The sequence below is a fragment of the Bombus bifarius genome, unplaced genomic scaffold (genome assembly GCF_011952205.1).
Source record: "Bombus bifarius isolate JDL3187 unplaced genomic scaffold, Bbif_JDL3187 scf7180000009790, whole genome shotgun sequence".
NCBI lineage: Eukaryota > Metazoa > Arthropoda > Insecta > Hymenoptera > Apidae > Bombus > Bombus bifarius.
In genome coordinates, this window is record NW_022885336.1 from 603,029 (window position 1) to 624,048 (window position 21,020).

Consider the following 21,020-nt stretch of genomic DNA (forward strand, 5'->3'; position numbering starts at 1 on the left):
ACAAATTTGAAATCTTATCAATTTTATCAGTATATTAATTGATATGCCAATGAAAATTTGGGCTATTGGTGACACATCAATGACTAAACTTATTAGTAAGTTTTATTCTTGCAGCATGTCATCATCGAAAGACAATAGTTTAGAACCTTCATATGAATTTCAATATTCTAACGACGATTTTTCGGAATATGAAGATGAAAATACGTCGCAAAATTCGTAAGGATTCATCATTTTATTTATATATATAATTTAAAAGTTTCAAGTATGTAAAAGTCTAAAAAAATTTCGAGTAATCTACGTTATAATATCATAATTTAATATGTGTTTAAAAAATGTCTACTTTATTAATAGTTACCTTACTGAATTTACTCACTTAATTGTAGGCTTCCAAGTTCATCAAATACATTTTGGGATATATTTAAATATTTTCCAATAAAAAAGGAAAGTGCATCTATGCAAAATAAAAAATGGTTGGATATTTCTATGCAAATTATTAAAGTATTTGTATATGGTATATTTTTCTGTATTGTCCTTTGTACTGGTTTAATCTCTAAATTTGTAGTCATTTTTGCTCTATCACAGCTCAAAGATGAAAAGTCTATACAGTTCTGTGATTATTATTCAGGTAATTTATTTAATATTTATCTTCATTAATTTATATCATTATAAGTTTATAATTGTGCTTATAGTTACTTAAAATTATAAATCTCATTACAATTATGTTCATAATATATTTACATGTAACTCTTTTTTAATATAAATTTTACATTTTATACAAATAAGGGTACTATTTCAGTAACATTTAATGTTGTAGAATATCAAGAAGAACTGGAAGCAAGGATTTCCAAAAAAGGCAAAATAATTTGGACATGGTATATTATTTCTATGTTCCTCATACCAGAGTGTTTCACAATACTTTGTGCAATATGGTATTTTCTTTTCAAAAAGAAAGAAAAATTGCCTCCAAAAAAAGCTATTATAATTCTTTTTGTTTTGGAAACAATTCAGTCAATTGGTGTTGCATCATTAATTTTCTATTGTCTTCCACAGCTTAATTCTGTGGATGTTGCTGCAATCTGTAGTTGTATTTGTTTTATTCCTACCATTTTAAGTAAGTAAATCTATTTGTAAATTAGTTATGAAAAATATAGTTAACAAATTTATACTATTATTACAGATTTATTTATACAATATCACAAATACATAAGAGCAACTAAGATATTTATAGTAGTCCTAGCATCCAATGTTTTAGCAGTAATTGTTCAAGGTTCAGGAACAGTTTTATATTCCTTTCTGAATTATATACAACATCCTCTAACATGGATTCTTCCTATATCACTTCTGTTATCTTCTTCTCGTTGGTGGTATAATTATGTGACACACAATAGTTATTGTGGTAAAATTTGTGCATAATTTAAATCTATTATATCTTCTGACATGTTTTTTCTAATTTACAACTTTTTAAAAAAATATAATTTTTTATTTAGGTTTCATAAATTTATTAGCAAAAAATAAGATAGATTTATCAAATAATTGCAATGTATTACAAGGATATATAGCATTATGGAGATGTTTAATCTTTATTTCAAGTACTATAGTGATTTCAACTTTTAAAGAAATCCATATACAAGAATTTTTTGAATTTTTGGGACAGAATGAATATAACATAGAATTAATCAAACTATCAACTAAAGATAATATTATAGATACTATTATAGATACTACTTCTGCACCCCTGTATACCTTTTTATTACAAATATTTTGTGCTTTTGTCATATATCAAGTAGGTAAGGTATACATTTTTATTATAAATATGATAATAATAAATTATATATTGTAATAATTTTTTTTATTTTATCTTGTATAATTCTAAAAATTGTTTAATACCTTTACAGCAATAATTGCATATAAAACTCAAATGCATAAGTTTGGCTTTGCCCTGCCAATAAGTTTAGTTACTCCAGGGACGATCTTATTAATAATGATATTTTGTGTATCAAGAGAAGAAGATTCGTGTGCATTTCATAATTTAATACCAGATTATTTATTCTTAAATACACCTAAATATAATAGTATGACAGAGTTTCTTTTAAACTGGCATATCTGGTGCTGGATAATATGGTGGTTATCACAGATTTGGATCACAGTACAAATCTGGTTAGGTGAAAAGGAAAGACTTGCACCTATAGAGAAAATTTTCTATCATCCTAGTTATGATGCATTCCTAATTGATCAATTCTTAGGATTAAATAAGAGGAGACATGAAAATTATCATGTTGTTGAAGAAGTAGAAGAATCTTCAGACTCTATTACAGAATTTGAGGTTTTACTTTGTTTGGTATTTCAAAATGAAAGTTTGTTTAACTGCTGCTTTCTAGCTGAAACTTTTATTTCAGAGTAGCAATTCAAACGAAATATGTGATTTTAGTAATCCTAATTCCACACTTTCTCAAAACACTATAAATAACAAAAGAAATGCTTATGTCCCTGTAATTTATGTTTGTGCAACTATGTGGCACGAAAATAAAAAAGAAATGAACGAATTGATTGGAAGTATTTTAAGATTAGATAAAGATCACTGTGCCATGAAAGTTACACAGAAGTATTATAAGATTTCTATTAATGACTACTATGAACTTGAAAGTAAATAGCATACTTATAATTAATTATGCAAGACATGTAGTATATTTCAGTTAAAATCTTTAAAGTATTAAATAAAAATGACATATGAACTGTTTCAGCACATGTAATGTTTGATGATGCATTTTGTTGTATGCATGGTTGTATTGGATCTTGTAACCATAAAGAAAGTGAAGTATGCATAAATGAATATGTAGCAACATTTGTGGAATCAATGCAGGAAAACATAAAAAATCTTGGTATACTTGATTTACCACCAACTAAATATCCAACTCCTTATGGTGGTCAACTAGTTTGGAATTTACCAGGAAAAACACGTTTAACAGTACATCTTAAAGATAAAAATAAAATCAGACACAGAAAACGATGGAGTCAGGTGTACTTAATCATATTACTCTTAATATGAGACAAAATTATATTTCTATAAATTTAATTCAAATAGGTTCTTTCTTAAATACATAAATTATATCTTTTTATTTTGTACTAATTACTGATATATTTTAGGTCATGTATATGTATTATCTTCTTGGTTATTGTTTCATGAACTCATCAACAGATTTTGACACTAAAGAATTAATAGCAGAAAATACTTACATTCTAACACTAGATGGAGATGTTGATTTTCGACCAACAGCTGTTAAAGCATTGCTAGATTTGATGAAGAAAAATAAGGAATTAGGTGCAGCTTGTGGAAGAATACATCCCATAGGAAAAGGTACCTCCATAGATATCTAAGTTTGACATAAAAATTTAACATATGAAATATATTCTTATTTCTCCTAAATTTATTTTAAAATTTATTAAAAATTAATAAATTAAAGTATTTTGTAATATAGTTTTAAAAATATATTTTCATATGTAGGTCCCATGATTTGGTTGCAGAAATTTGAATATGCTATTGGGCATTGGCTTCAGAAGTCAACAGAACACACAATAGGCTCTGTTCTTTGCAGTCCAGGTTGTTTTTCTCTGTTCAGAGCAAAAGCTTTAATGCAACATAATGTTATAGCTAAATATGCAATAAGGTCAACTGAACCAAAACATTATATTCAGTATGATCAAGGAGAAGATCGATGGCTTTGTACACTAATTTTACAAGCTGGTTGTAAAGTAAGAAAATGTATATTTATACCTACATTATACTTCAAATCATAATTTAAAAAAAATTAATTATTTTCTAAAAAATAAGGAATTAGATTTAAAAAATGCTTTATTAATTTATTATAAATACCTTTCTTCATTTGTTTCATTCAATTAGGTGGAATATTGCGCAGCTAGTGACGCTTATACACATGCTCCAGAATCATTTGAAGAGTTTTATATTCAACGTCGGCGATGGATTCCATCAACCATGGCTAACATTTTTGATTTACTAAATACATCAAGGGAAACCAGGAAACTAAATAATAATATTTCATGGCTTTATGTAACTTACCAATGGATTTTAACAGGTAATTTGGTTCTATAAATATGTATAATTAATAAATGCAGAAATAGTTATTCATATATTATGTATTAAAAATATATATGTATATCTATTATTTATTTATTTATTATATTACTTTATGTAGGTAGTACAATTATAGGGCCATCTTTCATTTACTTAATGATGGTTGGGGCATTTGTAACTTCCTTTGAATTAAATAATTGGATAAGTTTCTGGTGTAATTCAATTCCAATTGTCATTTTTGCTTTAATCAGTTTTTTTGGTGATGTACACAAACAGGTAATAATCTAAATTATCCATATACAATGTAAATATAACCAATTTAAAACTGATAATTATTAATAGAATTAATTTACAAGTTTTTATTAATGTTATTACAGCTTATAGCAGCAGAAACTATTTCTGTCTTATATGGTGTAGTAATGATGGTTGTATTAATTGGCATAGTATTACAAATAGCAGCAGATGGACTCCTTGCACCCAATGCTCTTTTGTTTCTTATTGTAATCGGTCAGTTCGTAGCAACAGGTTTTTTACACCCTCAGGAACTATCATGTTTACCTTACGCAATCATTTATTATATTACTGTGCCATCTATGTACATGTTACTCATTATTTTTTCCATCTTCAATCTACATAATATTACATGGGGGACCAGAGAATCCAAATTGCACAGACAAGTATAACTTTATAAAAAAAATTATCTTAGTATTAGTTACTAGTAAATTAATTTAGTAAATTATTTTAGTATTGCTTCTCATACATTATGAATTATAATTTTTATAGGCATTAGAACAACAAAATAGGAAGCTAAAGAAATCTGAACAAGAGGGAACTGTTGCTAATAAATGCCTGAAATCTTTTTTACACAATTTGTGTAAATGTAGATTTTATACTCATAAAAATTCGAAGAAATCAGAAGAATACTTAGAATTTATCTATAATTCTATAAATGAAATTAATATTCGTTTAAAGCATATAGAAAGGTATTAAACTAATGAAAACTCAGAAATGCTATAATAAATATATTATATTTAAATTCACTAAAATTTTTAGTACCTTAGAGCTCAATAACATATTAAAAGGCAATATAGAAGAAAAAAGCAACGATCAAAGTAAAATATACGATGAAGTAAAATTAGAAGTGTCTGAACATTTAAACACAGATACAGAATCAGAAACTTCAGAATGTATCTTTACTAATAACAATCAAGAAGATCCAAATTACGTAATAAATCCTTATTGGATACAAGATGAACATTTGAAAAATGGAAAAATAGATTTTCTATCATATGCAGAAGAAGAATTTTGGAGGCAGTTAATTAAAAAATATTTACATCCTATTGAAATTGATGTGGAAAGGCAGGTAAGTATGATTTTTACAAGAAAATAAATAATTAAAATTGAAAAATTAATAAAAACTTTTATGGAAAATTAAATTTTGTTGCAGCAAAAAATTTCAGAGGGGTTAATAGACATACGTAATAAATGTCTTTTCAAATTTTTTATGATAAATACATTATTTATAGTGGCAATATTCTTGTTGCAAATAAACAAAGATGTTTTGCATGTCCAATGGCCATTTGCTGTTAAATATAACATTACTTTTATTAATGACACACATGAAGTAAGTCTTATGTTCTCAATGTGCTATGAATATCATTTCTGACTGATTTTAATCTCATTATAAATGAAAAAATTTTTCAGATACATATACTCAGAAACTATATGCATTTGGAACCAATTGGATGTCTCTTTATTATTGCATTTGTTTTCATTTTGTTCATCCAATTCTTAGCTATGTTAAGTCATAGATTCACTACGTTTATCCATGTGCTTGCTAATGTGAAATTGAGTTTAGCATGCTTTAACAAGGTAATATTATAAAAAAGAATTATTGTCAAATATAATTTAATTTAATTGATTTAACTTTCATATTTCTTTCCAGAAAGAAAATTTACCAAATGAATTAGTTACTAGTACTCATGCAAAAAATATAGCTGATGGTCTCCAAAGTACAGTAGAATATCAAACAATACATAATAATAGGTCTGAAACCTCTTCAAGAAAACATAAAACTGTTAGAGAATTGGCGGAAGAATCTCAAAATCCTACGAAGCGACCTTCCAACTTTGAAGTAGTTTTCAATATAAAATTAAGGAACCCTGATATATCTGGTATTTAATTTTAGTATAATATATTTAATAAATTATATTTTAATAATAATATTTAAAAGTAATATTTTATGATATATAATATTATTATAATGATAAAATATAACAAAAATAATAATTATGCTTTAAAATAATCTTATATTAAATGTATTATTTCAGGATTTAGAAAAACAATATCTTTAAACACACCAAAAGGTGTACTAGAAGCTTTTGAACAACATCGTTCAAATATTTTAGCAGAACATGAGTTGCAGTCTCAAAATAATGCAGCTAATGAGAAAGAAATATACCCAAAAAATAAAAATTCAAAAGGGCCTGTATATGATAACCCAACATTTTTAAATGACAATAATGAATAAATTTAATTGATAGTATATATATATGATTTTATACATTTATTTTATATACGTTTATTATATTGAACAATAAGATCTTCTACTTTGTACAATCACTACAAACATCTGTAAATTATGGATCCAAAATAAATTTGTTAAAATAAAGATAGAATTTGTTTAATTTGTTCACTTATTTTCATAAAGTAATAAGAAATGTTTTAAAAAATGTGTACTTGGCAACATTTACCTTGTGCTTACTTGCACACTTGCAGTTTATTTGTTTAAAATTTATTTTCGTCTAACATTTTAATAAAAAATGAAAAACAATATATGTAAGTTCAAGAATCACTTGCAAGCACAATCAATAATTGAACACTTACACTATAAGTAATATTATAATGTAAACAGCTATAGTACTGTCATAAAATATACATATAATATATATGAATATATGAATGCATGGTGGCGCCTCTATCACTTAAAAATTTTGCTTCTTCATAGTACTACAATTTCCACTCTAATAATATCAGCCTACACCCAGTGAAATCAGAAAATAGTGGGTCTATGTGAAAAAGTAAGAAAAAGATGTAGTATAATATTTTTTCATCCGAGATTTTGTTTCCGAGAAAATCGAATTTAAGAATTTGACAAGGATATATAAATTTGCCTAATTCCAGACTGGACAAGAATAAATAATCGACAGAAGTTTAAACTATATGTGAAAATAAATCGAAAAGAATAAAATATTTTTTCATAAGATACTTTCGTTTTTTCGAGGAAAATAGATTGAAAATGATTATTGAGATTGAGATATCATGCGCGTGTATCAAACTATTTCGTAATTAAACATGTTTAAATTTTAGATTCTTGAAAATGAGATTTTACAATGAATAGAAAAATATTATTGAATATTTTTGACTTATTTTCATATGTATATTAACTAATAACCTCGTGCTCAATGTTTATTCATACCTAGTTGGTACTTAGCCAAGTTAAAGTATATTTGACGAATTTTTAAACTCAAATGTTTCGAAAAAAGCGACATATAAAAAAATTTTACTGCATATCTTCGACATATTTTTTCACGTAGAATCATCCTCTGTCCGGTTGTTCTATGATTACCGTCTCACCCTATATATCTATTTTAGTTATCAAAAAATGGACACGTCCGAAAAATAATAGTATGTCTAAAGAAATATTATATAAAGAAATATAAAAATAATATGTGTAAATAAATATTGTTAAATTAAATTGAGATAATTTTTTAAAAAAATGAATGTACAATTAATCAATTACACAAGTTGCATTTATAACATGCAGGGCGACCACGCATCGATATTTTAGAATCTGGAAGAAGTATAATATATTATAGGAGTTAATATATTAAAAAAGTTAATTATATAACTTCAATTTATATAAATTAAAATAAATGTATGTATGGATATACATTACTTAAGTCTGTGACATGTAGAATTAGTCTGACCGTAAAACGTCGACATTCTTTCTGGAAAAAGACGAACTTGTTATTAATTAAAATAATTAACAATTTATCACTTGAAATATTTAATATATTATTTACTTTTTACATAGATAATTAAGAGTAATAAACAAAAATGAAAAGAATAACATTTTGCTTTTTGGAAAACGCAATTTTCTATTTCAATTGTAGTTCCAAGCATTTGTAAAGTTTCATCTCTGTGTTAAAAATATTTAATACATATAAAAATATGCATTTTTTTATTTATTCAAATATACAAATTTATTTTTTACGTTTTTTAAATAAAGATATTATAGAACAATTAATTATTATATTAATATAATAAATGATGTTAATAAAAACAATTTACTGTTTATCATTGACATAAATTGCGATTGCAGCGTTCTACAATAAGCGGCCGACTTGTAAAGCGCATCTGTGACATTAGAGCGCCTCATCCCCATCATGAGAGTTACTAAATTTGTGACTGTCTTTACAGTCTACTATGATGTGTTACTATTAGTACGATTCTGACATCTTCTGACTGACGAACAGTAAATAAGTACTTACTTATAGTTTTAACCTTTTTTGCTAATGATATTAACATTTTTAAAATGATAAATTCTCCTGAGTCCGAAAAAAATAAACCGATAGATTCTGAGCAAAGTTCTTCAGAAAGTTCTGAAGAAAATAAAGATGACAATGAATCTGAAAAATCGTTGAAAACAAGAGGTTTGTCAATTACAAAGGATAAACAATCAATGTATTTAGAATTAAGATTTAATAAATAAATTAAATACTGTTTATATACATTATTACATTGCAGACAGTATAAAATCAAGTGATAGTGATGGAGAAGCAAGCCCAGCTCCTAAAGAAAATAATAGTGGTTCTGCTTCAGAAGCAGACAATGAAACAAAAAAGTCAAAACCGCTAATAGATTCTGATTCAGAAAGTGAGGCAGGAGATAAACAAACTTTAGCTCCAACAGCAGATGCCCTTTTTGGAGATGCTAGTGATATTAGTACAGATGATGAAAAGGACAAAGAAGATGAGAAGAAAGAAAAGAGCAAAAGTAGAAGTAGAAGTACAAGCAGAAGCAGAAGCAGAAGCAGAAGTAGGAGTAGAAGTAGAAGTAGAAGCAGAAGTAGAAGCAGAAGCAGAAGTAAAAGTAGGAGCAGAAGTAGAAGCCCAGAGAGATCTGATAGTGGTGGTGAAGGCCCTAGTCAGGCTGTTATTGAAGATGTATATATAAAATAAGTTATTTTTAATTAAAAGATTCTTCACAAGCAAAAGATATTTACAATTCATTATTTTTAGGATGTAGATAAAGAAAAAGAAGAAGAACCAGAACCTCCACCAGAGACAAGAATTGATGTAGAAATCCCAAAAATCAGTACAGATTTAGGTCGTGAAATACATTTTGTAAAACTTCCAAATTTCCTTTCAGTAGAAACACGACCATTTGATACAGAAACATATGAAGATGAAATTGACGAAGAAGAAACTTTAGATGAGGAAGGTCGAGCCAGGTTGAAATTAAAAGTAGAAAATACTCTTCGTTGGAAAGAAACTTTTGATGAACAGGGTAAAGTTATCAAAGAAAGTAATGCCAGGTTTGTAAAATGGTCTGATGGCAGCATGTCTCTACACCTTGGCTCTGAGATTTTTGATGTATATAAACAACCACTTCAGGGTGATCATAATCACCTCTATATTCGACAAGGAACTGGTCTTCAAGGACAAGCAGTGTTTCGAACAAAATTGACATTCCGTCCACATTCTACAGAATCCTTCACTCATAGAAAAATGACAATGTCTTTAGCAGATAGATCACAAAAAACTTCTGGTATAAAAGTATTATCTCAAGTAGGAACCAATCCAGATCAAAATAGATATGAAATGATTAAGGTAAATTATGTTTGTTTAATTCCATTTTATCATGAAATTTGTGTATAACACAGCACTTAGATCTATTATTATACAGAAAGAGGAAGAGAAATTGCGCATGGCAATGCGAGTTCAAAGTAAAACAAAGAAAAGTACTGCAGGTAGAGGAACTACTGGAAGATCTGTTGGTGGATATGGAGCTGATGCTTATCATGATGATGGTTCAGATGACGAAGGTGCTATTTCTCTTGCAGCAATTAAGAATAAATATAAGAAAGGAATGAATATTCCTGTTAAAGGTAAGTTATACTTGACTTACTTAAATAAAATAAATAAATTACTTAAAAGACATTGATTAAAAAGTACTTGTTTATTTTTATATTTTTAGCATCAAATATATATTCATCAGATGAAGAAGGTTCAGACTTTGAAACATTGAGACCAAAAAAAAATATCAAAGGAAAGGTTCTTAAAGATTCAGATGAAGAATCGAATTCTAGGAGCGCCTCAGAAAGTGGAAGAGAAGATGATAACCAGGCTGATAATGCCAGTGATTAAAATATTACTATTTTACTAAAGTATACATATATGCTTTATAATATAAATGTAATACTTTGTAATATAAATGAATAAATTAATATTTTTTTTGACATAAACAAACATTCAAACATTTTCAAACGACATTATAAACAAACATTCAAACATTTTCAAACGACATTATAAGCAAACATTCAAACATTTTCAAACGACATTTTTTCGTCTCCGACAGATATAAATAAGTGTAGCGACTCAGAGAAATCAGTAAGAATATTTACCTTTCGTCTATCGAGTATATTAGTTACCATTCGTCTATCAAATATTGTGAATTAATTACCGTTCGTCAACCGAATAATTACCATTCGAAGACTTAGTTATCATTTAGTCAACAGAAGAATTTTATATCCGTCAGTCTGTCAGACAATTGTCAATGTCGAAATCGAGTAAGATTTGGATAAATCATTACATATTGTTAATTTACTTTTCAAACAACTTTAATCCTCTCCCATGCCAGTATAGCACATAGCAGGTTAGCGGAAACTGCAACTTATTGCCAGTTGTATTAAACGTCAGTTAACGCTACCTTCTCGTCGGCAACTAAATAGAACGTAACATTTTAATTCTGTCAATTTGAATTTCAATTGGTAAATTTTGAGAAATTCCTAAAATTCTCTAAATTGCAGAGTGAGGGAAAACCATTGATTTGTTTCAGGATCTGTATTTCTATAACTGTAACACATAATTTTATAAAATATTAGAATTATACTAAAAATATTGCAAATGTTTTAATACCATCTCAGCTTTTCGTTAAATTATATTATAAATTTCAATGTGCAGATTTGAAACGGTGTAAAAGTTTATCTACATAAACAATTGGTAGCACTGATTGGAACACAGTGTAATATAACGACCTGTATTGCAAAAGCATTTTTATCGTATAAATTACTGGTCTTGTGATTGAGAGTTATTATTGTAAGTGTAATTTGTGAGTATAATTCCTGTTTTGATTAATGGTATTATCTAATCATGTGATGTACACTTTTAAATACCTATATATAAATATATAAAAACTAATGAGTTTCATTTAAGAAGTATTATTTTTTACAAATAAATTTTAGAGTAATGGCATGAGTTCTATTAATTATATTTCTGTGTCATTATATATATAATTTTACCCTTAGGTTACTTGACCATGTGATTTTATATATATTAAGTATTTTCACATAATTTTTGCAGCTTACATTCATTTAATTATTAATATGAATATAAGATGTAAAAATTAATTTATATAATGTTTGCTTATTAATATTAAAAAGTTAATATTAACTCTTTGTTGTTGTAAGGAAGTTTTAGATGCAATTACAAAATTTTTATTTCAACAAAAAATGATTTGAAATATAATTTTAATGATTTTAATATTATAACAATTGAAACTTATTTAAAAAAAAATTGGCCTACTTATATATTGTTAACGAAGTTAATCATTTCATTACTTATAATTGAACTATTGGTTTAAGGCAATTTAACTTATTTTCTACTATGCGTGATGTAGTATAACCTTAAAACTTCTCTATTTTCCAGGAGGAATTTAAAATATTTTCTACAAGTTCTTTTATGTTTATTCAATTTAAGGATTTGTACAGGAATTGTGATTTTCTTCATTTTGCAGTCATTTTATATTAATATACAGGTATTAAAAAATCTTTTTCTAATATTTAGTATTAATTAAGTTTGTTGTGTATTAAAAGAGATAAAAGTATATTCTATGATAAATACTAAGTTACAGAATATCTCATTTTAATTTAATATTTTATTTATGTAGCTTTCTTGAATAAATTTTATATTAAATTATGTGTAATATTCAATTAATAACTATTAATAAATAAATAATAAGCAATAAAAATGATTTTAGGTTTTTATACAATGGTTGCCCACACTGTGCTTCTTGACTTTACAGTACCATCAAATGTAATAGTAGATGTGGAGAAACGATCCAATCTAAAAATAGCAATTGCTAATGTCCTTCAAGAACACTTTGATAGTCTGAAGCCATTAACTGAATCAAGCATTGATGGAAGCTTTTTAGTTTTATATACAGGTCCCAAAGGTAGTCTAATTACAATTCGAGGATATACTGAAGGCTTAATCACTGTTAACATTGAATATTATAAGAGAGATGAAGAAGAAGCACTTTTGGATTTTGAGGTACAGTCCTTTATATTAATTACAGTAATTGTTTTGCAATACATAGTTGCAAATTTCATAATATTTAATTGCCTCTCATGAATATCAAGTACAAAATCAGCTTTTGTATCTCTCAAACATGGGGTCATTACAAGGTACATCTTGTTACATATGATATATCATAATAATGACTGTGCTAAAGATGTCCTCAAAAAGATTTGTTCAATATGAAAAACGTGAAGATTTTTGCATTCGTTAAACCGTGATTTTTCGTTTGCCGATTTTTGCCGCTGAACGCTAAAATTGCAAGATAAACGTATTGTAAAATCATCTCGTTTGACGAATAGTATTATAGAAATAAGTAAAAATTTTACTATATGCGGAAGAAACACGCATAACAAAGAAGACCTTGTAGCAGTGGCGATACCTGGAAGCGGACGTTGCGATGGCTCTGAACAGCCAACGCAGTAAGCGCCTGCCACCAGTAAGGCGAGGAACCATATATGACCTCTATCTGACACTATCAGGTAGAAACCACTCCCCAATTAGTTCCTATTAGTTTATCTATAGCACTTTAAAAATGTGCGAATCGTTTCCGTTGCACTCTAAAGACAACAGCTTCGGTCGATTACTTTTTTTCCGGTCAACGTGTATTTTCCTCCCGCCCCACCCCCTCGGTATTACTTTTTAGTTTTTCCGCAAAGGGAAAATGGCTTGATTCATACGTAAAAAAAGAGAGTTGTTACGATTGGTGTAACAAGATAGTTTCTGTTTTTTTTTATTCGTCGGTTCGCTTGTCGCGGCCACCTTTAGTTGGCCAGAGAATTGGAGACGGCGTTGCAGGCGGCAGTAGCCTCTACGCGTTCGCACTCGCTTACACCGATTAAACGCGGCGGACCTTTTGAGAGATACTTTCCTACCGCCGGTGAGTTTTTTATTTATTATTCTGTTTACGGTATAAGCGGAGCATTTTATCCGCAAGATTTTTCATTTCATCATGCGTCGTTAACGAAAAATGCTTTCGATTCATTTCCTCAATTCTGTGTAATTTACTTTCCTATACTAATCATTCTTTTCATTATTCATCGTGCGGAAGTAATATCGATTACTTAATTGTTATTCATTTATTACCAACAAGTATTTTCATTTCTATATACATCTTTTATTTCCTTTCTTCAATAAAAAACACATTTAAACTATTTTATCTTTGGTTGATCAGTTTCTTTGTTACAGTTTATATCTAAACATAATGAGTTGTTTAAAAAAAGACAGCAAATATCAAAAATCAATTTTGTGATCTTAAATGATTTTAACAGCTATAATTTTGTGGGACTTTATATTTTTATAAATATGTTAAGTAAATAGTATTCTTTATTTCTTCAATTTACATGCTATATCAAATATACATGAAACTAATAAACATAAATAATATGATAAATTTAGTAATCCACATGTGACACTCCTAAATCTTCAATATTTTCATTCTTTTTAATTTTAGTTTTGATATAAGAATCTTTGTTCTACGAGATTTATGCTTTGCATTGCATGCATCTATTAAATGCTTTCTTATGCAATTACTTATATTCTGTAAGTTTTCAGTATGGTAATAAAATTATTTCCTTTTTTAAGATGACAGATTACTTGAATATGACATTGACAAACTGGTTTTTGAAGCACGTTCTCCCTATCAAAAAGTACAAATTGTTCATTCAAAATCACTGGGAAATCTATTGGTTCTTGATGAATTACAAAGTAAGAGCAAATCCTATATTTTCAAAGCAATTTGAAATTATATTTAAAGTCAGAACATCCTTAAAATTAAATCTCGCAATTTTTAGATATATCTGAAGCAGATCTGATATATACAGAAACTTTGATGCAACGTGGTAAAGAAAATTACACAGGGAAAGAAATAGTTATTTTAGGAGGAGGAGATGGTGGTTTACTTTGGGAATTGCTTAAGGAGAAACCAAAATTCGTAACCATGTTAGAGGTATGACAGACTAAAATTGCAGAAGTTGTATTATTACATGTATTAGTAAATTGCTTTACCAAAGAGAATTAATTTTCTTTTATTAGATTGATGATGTTGTAATAAAAGCCTGCAGTCAACACATGAGGAGCATATGTGGAAACTGTTTGGATAAAAGAAAGGGAGAAAATTATGAGGTAAATTTTATAAAGGCAAGATTCATTTCTTCAGCTACAAGTAAAATTACTAGAATTTTTTATGGGAGATTGAAAACTTGTAGATTATTGTTGGAGATTGTGTAAAAACTCTAGCACACATGATTGAGGAAGGCCAACAATTTGATTACGTTTTCGGTGATCTCACAGACATACCAATTAGCCCAACCCCACATGGGGATGCATGGGATTTTATTAGACTAATCTTAAACTCTTCAATGAAAGTTCTAAAGTCTACAGGAAAATTTATGACTCATGTACGTATAAACATGTTAAATAATTTACATTTCTGCAATAAAAATCAACACTTATCTATATAAGTAATCTTCTATTTTATTCTTTAGGGAAATGGAGCATCTTGTCCAGAATCACTAGAAATGTATGAACAAGTTCTTTCACAGCTCTGTGTACCCATAGCTTTTACCAAAGATAGTGCTTTTGTACCCTCTTTCTTCGAAGATTGGGTCTTCTATCAAGTATCGTTAAAATGATGGATTAAACCTATTGTATTGAGGTTTCAAGTGAGGTATTTTTACAATCCATTTTCTCTCTTATGACCCAAATTCGACCCTAGTCGCAAATCTTCTGTTAACAAATCGGTTCCTGGAAGAGATGATCCTGATGCTGGACATGAAATCCCAATTAACACTACTACGCTGGCGTCTGTACATACAAAAGGTGGTGGTTATCTGTATTTATTTGTTTGTTTAGTAATTAATAAACTATACAACGGTGCTCAATTATTTTTTCTACTAACTGTCAATAATCAAACTAAATTACCCAATAGTTTATTACAAACAAATTCAAAAGCAATACAAACACATTACTGTACAAATAACTTTAATAAAACAGAGATGAAATTACATGAAATTTTAATGACACATATATAAACATACTTTTTATTAACACGTCTTGAATGTTTTTAAAATTCTAAGGTTGTATTTATTGATATGTACTAAGTAAATATTTTGTACATGTACATAAAAACACGAAATACTGCATGAGGTATAATATGCATCAGTAATAAAAAGTTAAGGAATATACATAGAGCTACCATCTAGTTAGAAAACTGATTTTATTTTATATTAATTATTTTTAAACTAAAAATATCATGTTATGTTCTGCAAAATTTTTAATAAAAACATAATTATATATATAATAAATTAATAAAATATTTAATAATAATATTTAATTTTAATATTTGGTAGATAGAGAGATATAAATTATAACTATAAATATTGATTATAAGTTGATAAATAGTATTAATCTAAAAAATTATTTTCTTATTAATGTTACATTAATAACATACCCACATATTTGACATTATTTTAATATCACTATTTATGTATGTTATGTATGTAAAATAATATTAAAATATTCCTTTGCTTCCTTTATTAATGATAAAATTATAATTAATAATTAAAAATATTTATAACTAGTAGTCCCTCAATATTAATGAAAGTACGAACTTATTTACTAATATTATTACTGATCTTTAGCTACCAAAGAGAACATCTTGTAATTAATTATTATCCAACTTACTAGCCGAAACATTCAAATCATTATCTAACAAAAATTTTGACAACCGGGAATCCCCATCTGTTTCACTCTCACATATTACATCCACATGACCATTCTCTCCTAAAACCGTCCATAATAAATGAACAGTCTTATCATACCTACATCCATCCGAGTACGCCTTAGTTACAAAAGCCTTACCATCAATCACACCATGAACACACATATTACATTTAAACACACGAGAATACACACGCAAGCAATTAGTTTTCCCTAAACCACTATCAGACCCATCGAACACATTTATAAACGGCATTTCCGATTTTTTTTCTTCCGTGCACGAATCCCATAATTTCCTTCTCACATCCAAAGCAATTAACCCAAAGAAATATCCTAATGACCAAAACAAACAATGTCCATCACCAGGCATCTTCAACACAGCACTCGTAAAAGCTTCCTTCCGCGCATTTGCTAATTCTTTAGAGCTGACATACGATCTAGTTGCTACAACCTTATGAAAATTATACACACTTTCTTTCCGCTTCTTCTTCGACATCACCAATTCCACATCAGCGACCTCATCACCTTCGTACCTCTCTACACGAGGCATTAAATTAACATCCTTTTCCACTTCCAAGCGCAAATCCTTCTCTCTAATAACATTTTCATCTTCCTTACTCGTGTACTTACAATAGTGTATAATAGCGTATAATTAACAATAGTGTCGAGAAAACCCTCACGCATTTGCACATCGACAGTGTCAGTATTTACACTATTCACTATCTCACTCTCAGTTTCATATCTTCCCTCTACAGTAACAAACTCTTCTATCTCAATACATTTGATGCTCTCAAAAAATTCTGCATCTAAAGAAGACCGAGTCCTAGTCTGAGACAAACAATCTACCATCTGGTTCCAACACTCCTTAAACGCATCCAAAACAGAGATACACATAAACATACGCGCCAAACATCGCATAACATCTGAAAAACCAATCCTTCGTAAGACACGCTTCTCCTTCTCATCACTCACAAACCGTTCAATCTTTTTTCCAATCGCGTATCTCTCCCTATACGCAATACAATACACTGCTACAATCACATCCATCAAATCGGTTGAAGGTACCTTATTCAGAGTACGAATATCATTTCCATTAATAGTCATTTGAGTGTTAAAGGTTAACGCGTCTGAAAAAATTTCATTTAAATTAAAACCAGAACGTAAACAATTACCATATAACAAATCAAAAAACTTATTATCAATTTCAATATATTTCCGAGTAAAACTAACAACAGGATTCTCACGAGTTTTAAATTTACTTTCTGCAAAAAAGGAATCAGAATAATCCCAGGTCGCGATAACCGCGACATTCGAATTTCCAGACCAATAATCGAAATGCGTGCTTAATTGTTTCGTCATAGGTGGAACACTGCAATATGTAAATTTAATAGATATATTACCGCATCGTATATTTTTCCTCTCAATAAAATAAACACGACCCTTCTGCGTCACGACCACCTGCTCCGTTAAGATACGCATATAATCATCCAAACTATGAGAGTAATTCAATGAAGGATCATTTACAAAAGAAAAATATATTCTACCATTCTTCTTCACAAAATGTATACGTTGTTCAGTTATAACACCATGTTGTTTATAAAAAGTCTTTACATCGAAGTTAACCACACTCCAAAAAATTTCAATCCTATGCGAATCAAAAGCCTTGGCTAAATCATCAAATTTAATATCGTACTGAGAATGAATCGCCATACCATACGCGGCCTTTACATTACAATCCTGGGCTAATTTCATACATCGCCGCTGGAAACTAGAAGGTCGCACATAATCTCGAAAGGTTTTCTCACCGATCTTCCCTTCTCGTAACATAGCACGCATGATCGCGACTCGCTCAGTTTCACGCGCAGAACCACGCACGTCAACACACGGAACACAACAATGGATGTTAAATCGGTTCTTCTTAACATGACGCACGTAATTAGCGCCAATGTCAACAATATGCCTCATCACCACGAAGAGTACCTTTTACACAGCTGTTATAATGTAGACTGCGCAATACCTCTTCCTCACTGCAAACACACGAAGCAGCGGACATAGCATGAGGATGGTTTACTTTGCCAGTCACTACAACGTCTAATTCAGGAAACGCTCGTTGCAGAGCGGCAATATCCTGCTGTAACATAGCATAGTCTACCGCAAACCTTTCTTTTCTCTCACCTAACTTATGCTCAACCAGGTAATTAACTGGATTATGATTAACTGGAATCGCTTGATCATCGTTATCCCCTAAACCGCCGATTCGCGCGCTCGAGAACATCACAGATCTTATAGCGTCACTCAGCAAAACCGGCTCACCACACGAGCTCACATGGTATAAACCTGCATGAACACAGAGCAGGGAAGGAATATAACAATTCCACGGCACTGTAGCGTACAAGTACCCAAATACTCGCCTAATATATGGATAACGACCAAAACGACATTTGATTATACTTAAATCATATGTCAATTCGCCTGTCGCTTCGTTAATCAAGGAAAAAATCCTCAAATAACTGTGACCTGACGTATATAGAGCACTCGCCGTAGTGGACATTGCTATAACGAATGAATTATTCTGAGATTCAAGGTGAAATACAAAGTAATCAAGTATAGTAAAAAATTGTTCCCAATTTGGGATTTTCTACTTTATGAAAAATTAAAGATAAATATATTGTGAAAACAATACACTGAACAAGTTGCTTAGCTAAATGCAATTTTCATGTTTCTAAGTGGAACTTTGCACAAACATAAGCATCTGATATTTCAGGTAACTTTTCCACTTCATGAATAGTTGGTTCTATTTCTGTCTTTAGAAGTATTTCATCCAACCACTGTTGAACTTGCTCTGTGTGTCTATGAGAATTATGTTGTTCTTCTATGATATTACTCCTTGAATTCCTATAATTTTTTGCAATTTCCTGGTCATTGGTATCTTCAGTAGTCTGAAGATTGAAGTCATTTTTATTTGATTCTGTATCTATCTTTGAAGAATGATTAACACTTTTTTCAGAATCCTTTTCTTGAAAATCAGAAATATGACTGGAATTTCCTGATAAATTTATTATATTAGACGATTTCAATTCAGTAGAACCATCATCTATGTTTTCATCTTCTGTCATACAAGAAAATTCAGTTTTTGTATTAGAAGGAATAACTTCTGTATTCTTGATAGATTTATCAAAGCAGACATAATCTTTATTTATATCTTGATATTCTTCTATTTTATATGGTTCTAGATCAGTTACAGCTGTTGTATTAGATCCTATTAGCTCTATTCTTCCAAATTGTTTAATTTGTTCTTCCAGTGCATGTCTGTCATTTAATATTGCTATAGATGGAGGAAGAATTTCCTGACTGGATAAAGCCAAAGATATTTGTTGCCTATAAATTGCTTCTGATTGTCGTAGAAGTTGCTTTTCTCTAGCATACAGTGTTTGTGCCAATTGAGCAAAACATATTTTTACTTCCTCTTGGACCTCAAAATTAATTGCATTATTTTAATTACGACACCTATCATGTAACACCAACTAACTAACAAAATGTAAAATATTTACAAAATAAGATGTAACTCTATATAAATATCATTAATGTTTTTAAAGAGATAAAACATTTGTATATATATAAATGAGGAATGAAGCTAAAAATAAGAAAAAAGAAAAAAATAAAATTACGAATGAATTAATAAAATACACTCTATCAAATAATTGAATTATACGCAATAATTTAAATAGTAACAGTTCAAAGGTCATAACCTCAAAATAGTAATTATATAAATATAATTATCAAATGAAATATATGCAGAAAAAATTACCTGAAGAAATTGTTTCTCCAAAAATGTTCTTTTGTTAGCTATTAATCTTATTCTGTCAAGATGATTGTCATTGTCAGTATTTTCTTCATTTTTTTCTATCATGTTATTTATTTATTTATTGTATTTACTAAATAATTTTACAACGTAACTTTATTAGCAACGCCACAAACAATTGATGTTATTGAACAGTTAGTTAATTTTTTAGTAAAAACATCACTTCATTACACTCCTAAAAACTACTTACAAGGAATTCCACTTCTAATTACTTTGCACTTGTTAGATTAGCTGCGCTGCCATCTTGATATTTGAAAGAATCTTATTTTTCTTTAACGGAAGTAAAGTGTTAAAAATGACAATTATTATATTTTATAGTTATAAATATTTTTAAAAATACACCACTGAAAATTAATAAAAGAAGGTACATAACAATGAAACATAAGGAAACTTCGTATACTACTATACATATATCCTTACTATACTTTATATATTTCATGGCTTTTTCATTTGCATGGAAGCGTACATATATAATTATATATTTCATAAAATAAATATATAGTATAATTTTTATATTGTTAAAAATAACAACATATAAAAGTTATAGATATTTATATATATTATACTAACAAAAACTAAATAACTTTTTAATAATTAACTTTATTTACCAAAAATGTTACCATACAGATTCTTTTTCTTAATTTTTCTTTCTTCATATGAATGAAATTCTTATTTAGCATGTTACATTTTCTAAGAGAGAAACATGCGT

General features: G+C 28.6%; 4 protein-coding genes across 9 annotated transcripts; 3 read left to right on the forward strand and 1 right to left on the reverse strand.

Annotated features, from left to right (window-relative positions):
• The first annotated feature begins 13 nt into the window (after positions 1-13).
• On the forward strand, positions 14-7,326 carry LOC117215765 (chitin synthase chs-2-like). The gene is made up of 19 exons (XM_033462230.1): positions 14-216; positions 384-625; positions 815-1,111; positions 1,178-1,396; positions 1,488-1,787; positions 1,896-2,323; positions 2,397-2,643; positions 2,742-3,016; positions 3,145-3,355; positions 3,503-3,750; positions 3,899-4,091; positions 4,212-4,366; positions 4,468-4,767; positions 4,874-5,073; positions 5,144-5,453; positions 5,538-5,714; positions 5,795-5,962; positions 6,036-6,264; positions 6,421-7,326. Exons 1-19 carry the CDS (start codon positions 44-46, stop codon positions 6,618-6,620), a joined length of 4,572 nt encoding a protein of 1,523 aa, XP_033318121.1. The 5' UTR covers positions 14-43; the 3' UTR covers positions 6,621-7,326.
• Positions 7,327-8,564: 1,238 nt separating this feature from the next.
• On the forward strand, positions 8,565-10,560 carry LOC117215752 (another transcription unit protein). The gene is made up of 5 exons (XM_033462208.1): positions 8,565-8,805; positions 8,900-9,318; positions 9,394-9,984; positions 10,061-10,262; positions 10,352-10,560. Exons 1-5 carry the CDS (start codon positions 8,688-8,690, stop codon positions 10,519-10,521), a joined length of 1,500 nt encoding a protein of 499 aa, XP_033318099.1. The 5' UTR covers positions 8,565-8,687; the 3' UTR covers positions 10,522-10,560.
• A 578-nt stretch (positions 10,561-11,138) lies between these two features.
• LOC117215753 (spermine synthase) lies at positions 11,139-15,614 on the forward strand. 6 transcript variants are annotated; one of them, XM_033462214.1, is made up of 9 exons: positions 11,139-11,485; positions 12,082-12,190; positions 12,413-12,705; positions 13,100-13,211; positions 14,314-14,436; positions 14,523-14,677; positions 14,764-14,853; positions 14,937-15,128; positions 15,216-15,614. In XM_033462214.1, exons 3-9 carry the CDS (start codon positions 12,424-12,426, stop codon positions 15,360-15,362), a joined length of 1,101 nt encoding a protein of 366 aa, XP_033318105.1. In that variant the 5' UTR covers positions 11,139-11,485; positions 12,082-12,190; positions 12,413-12,423; the 3' UTR covers positions 15,363-15,614. The 6 variants fall into 6 exon arrangements, with proteins under 6 accessions (XP_033318105.1, XP_033318100.1, XP_033318101.1 ...); XM_033462209.1 differs by lacking the exon at positions 13,100-13,211 and adding an exon at positions 13,498-13,609 and having other exon boundaries at positions 11,142-11,485; XM_033462210.1 differs by lacking the exon at positions 13,100-13,211 and adding an exon at positions 13,498-13,609 and having other exon boundaries at positions 11,142-11,472.
• A 647-nt stretch (positions 15,615-16,261) lies between these two features.
• Positions 16,262-20,633, reverse strand: LOC117215727. Its single transcript, XM_033462151.1, has 3 exons — positions 20,502-20,633; positions 20,258-20,384; positions 16,262-19,922 (listed from the first exon to the last, which is right to left on the reverse strand). The coding sequence occupies exons 2-3, from the start codon at positions 20,357-20,359 to the stop codon at positions 19,164-19,166; spliced, it is 861 nt and encodes a 286-aa protein (XP_033318042.1). The 5' UTR covers positions 20,360-20,384; positions 20,502-20,633; the 3' UTR covers positions 16,262-19,163.
• Positions 20,634-21,020: the final 387 nt, after the last annotated feature.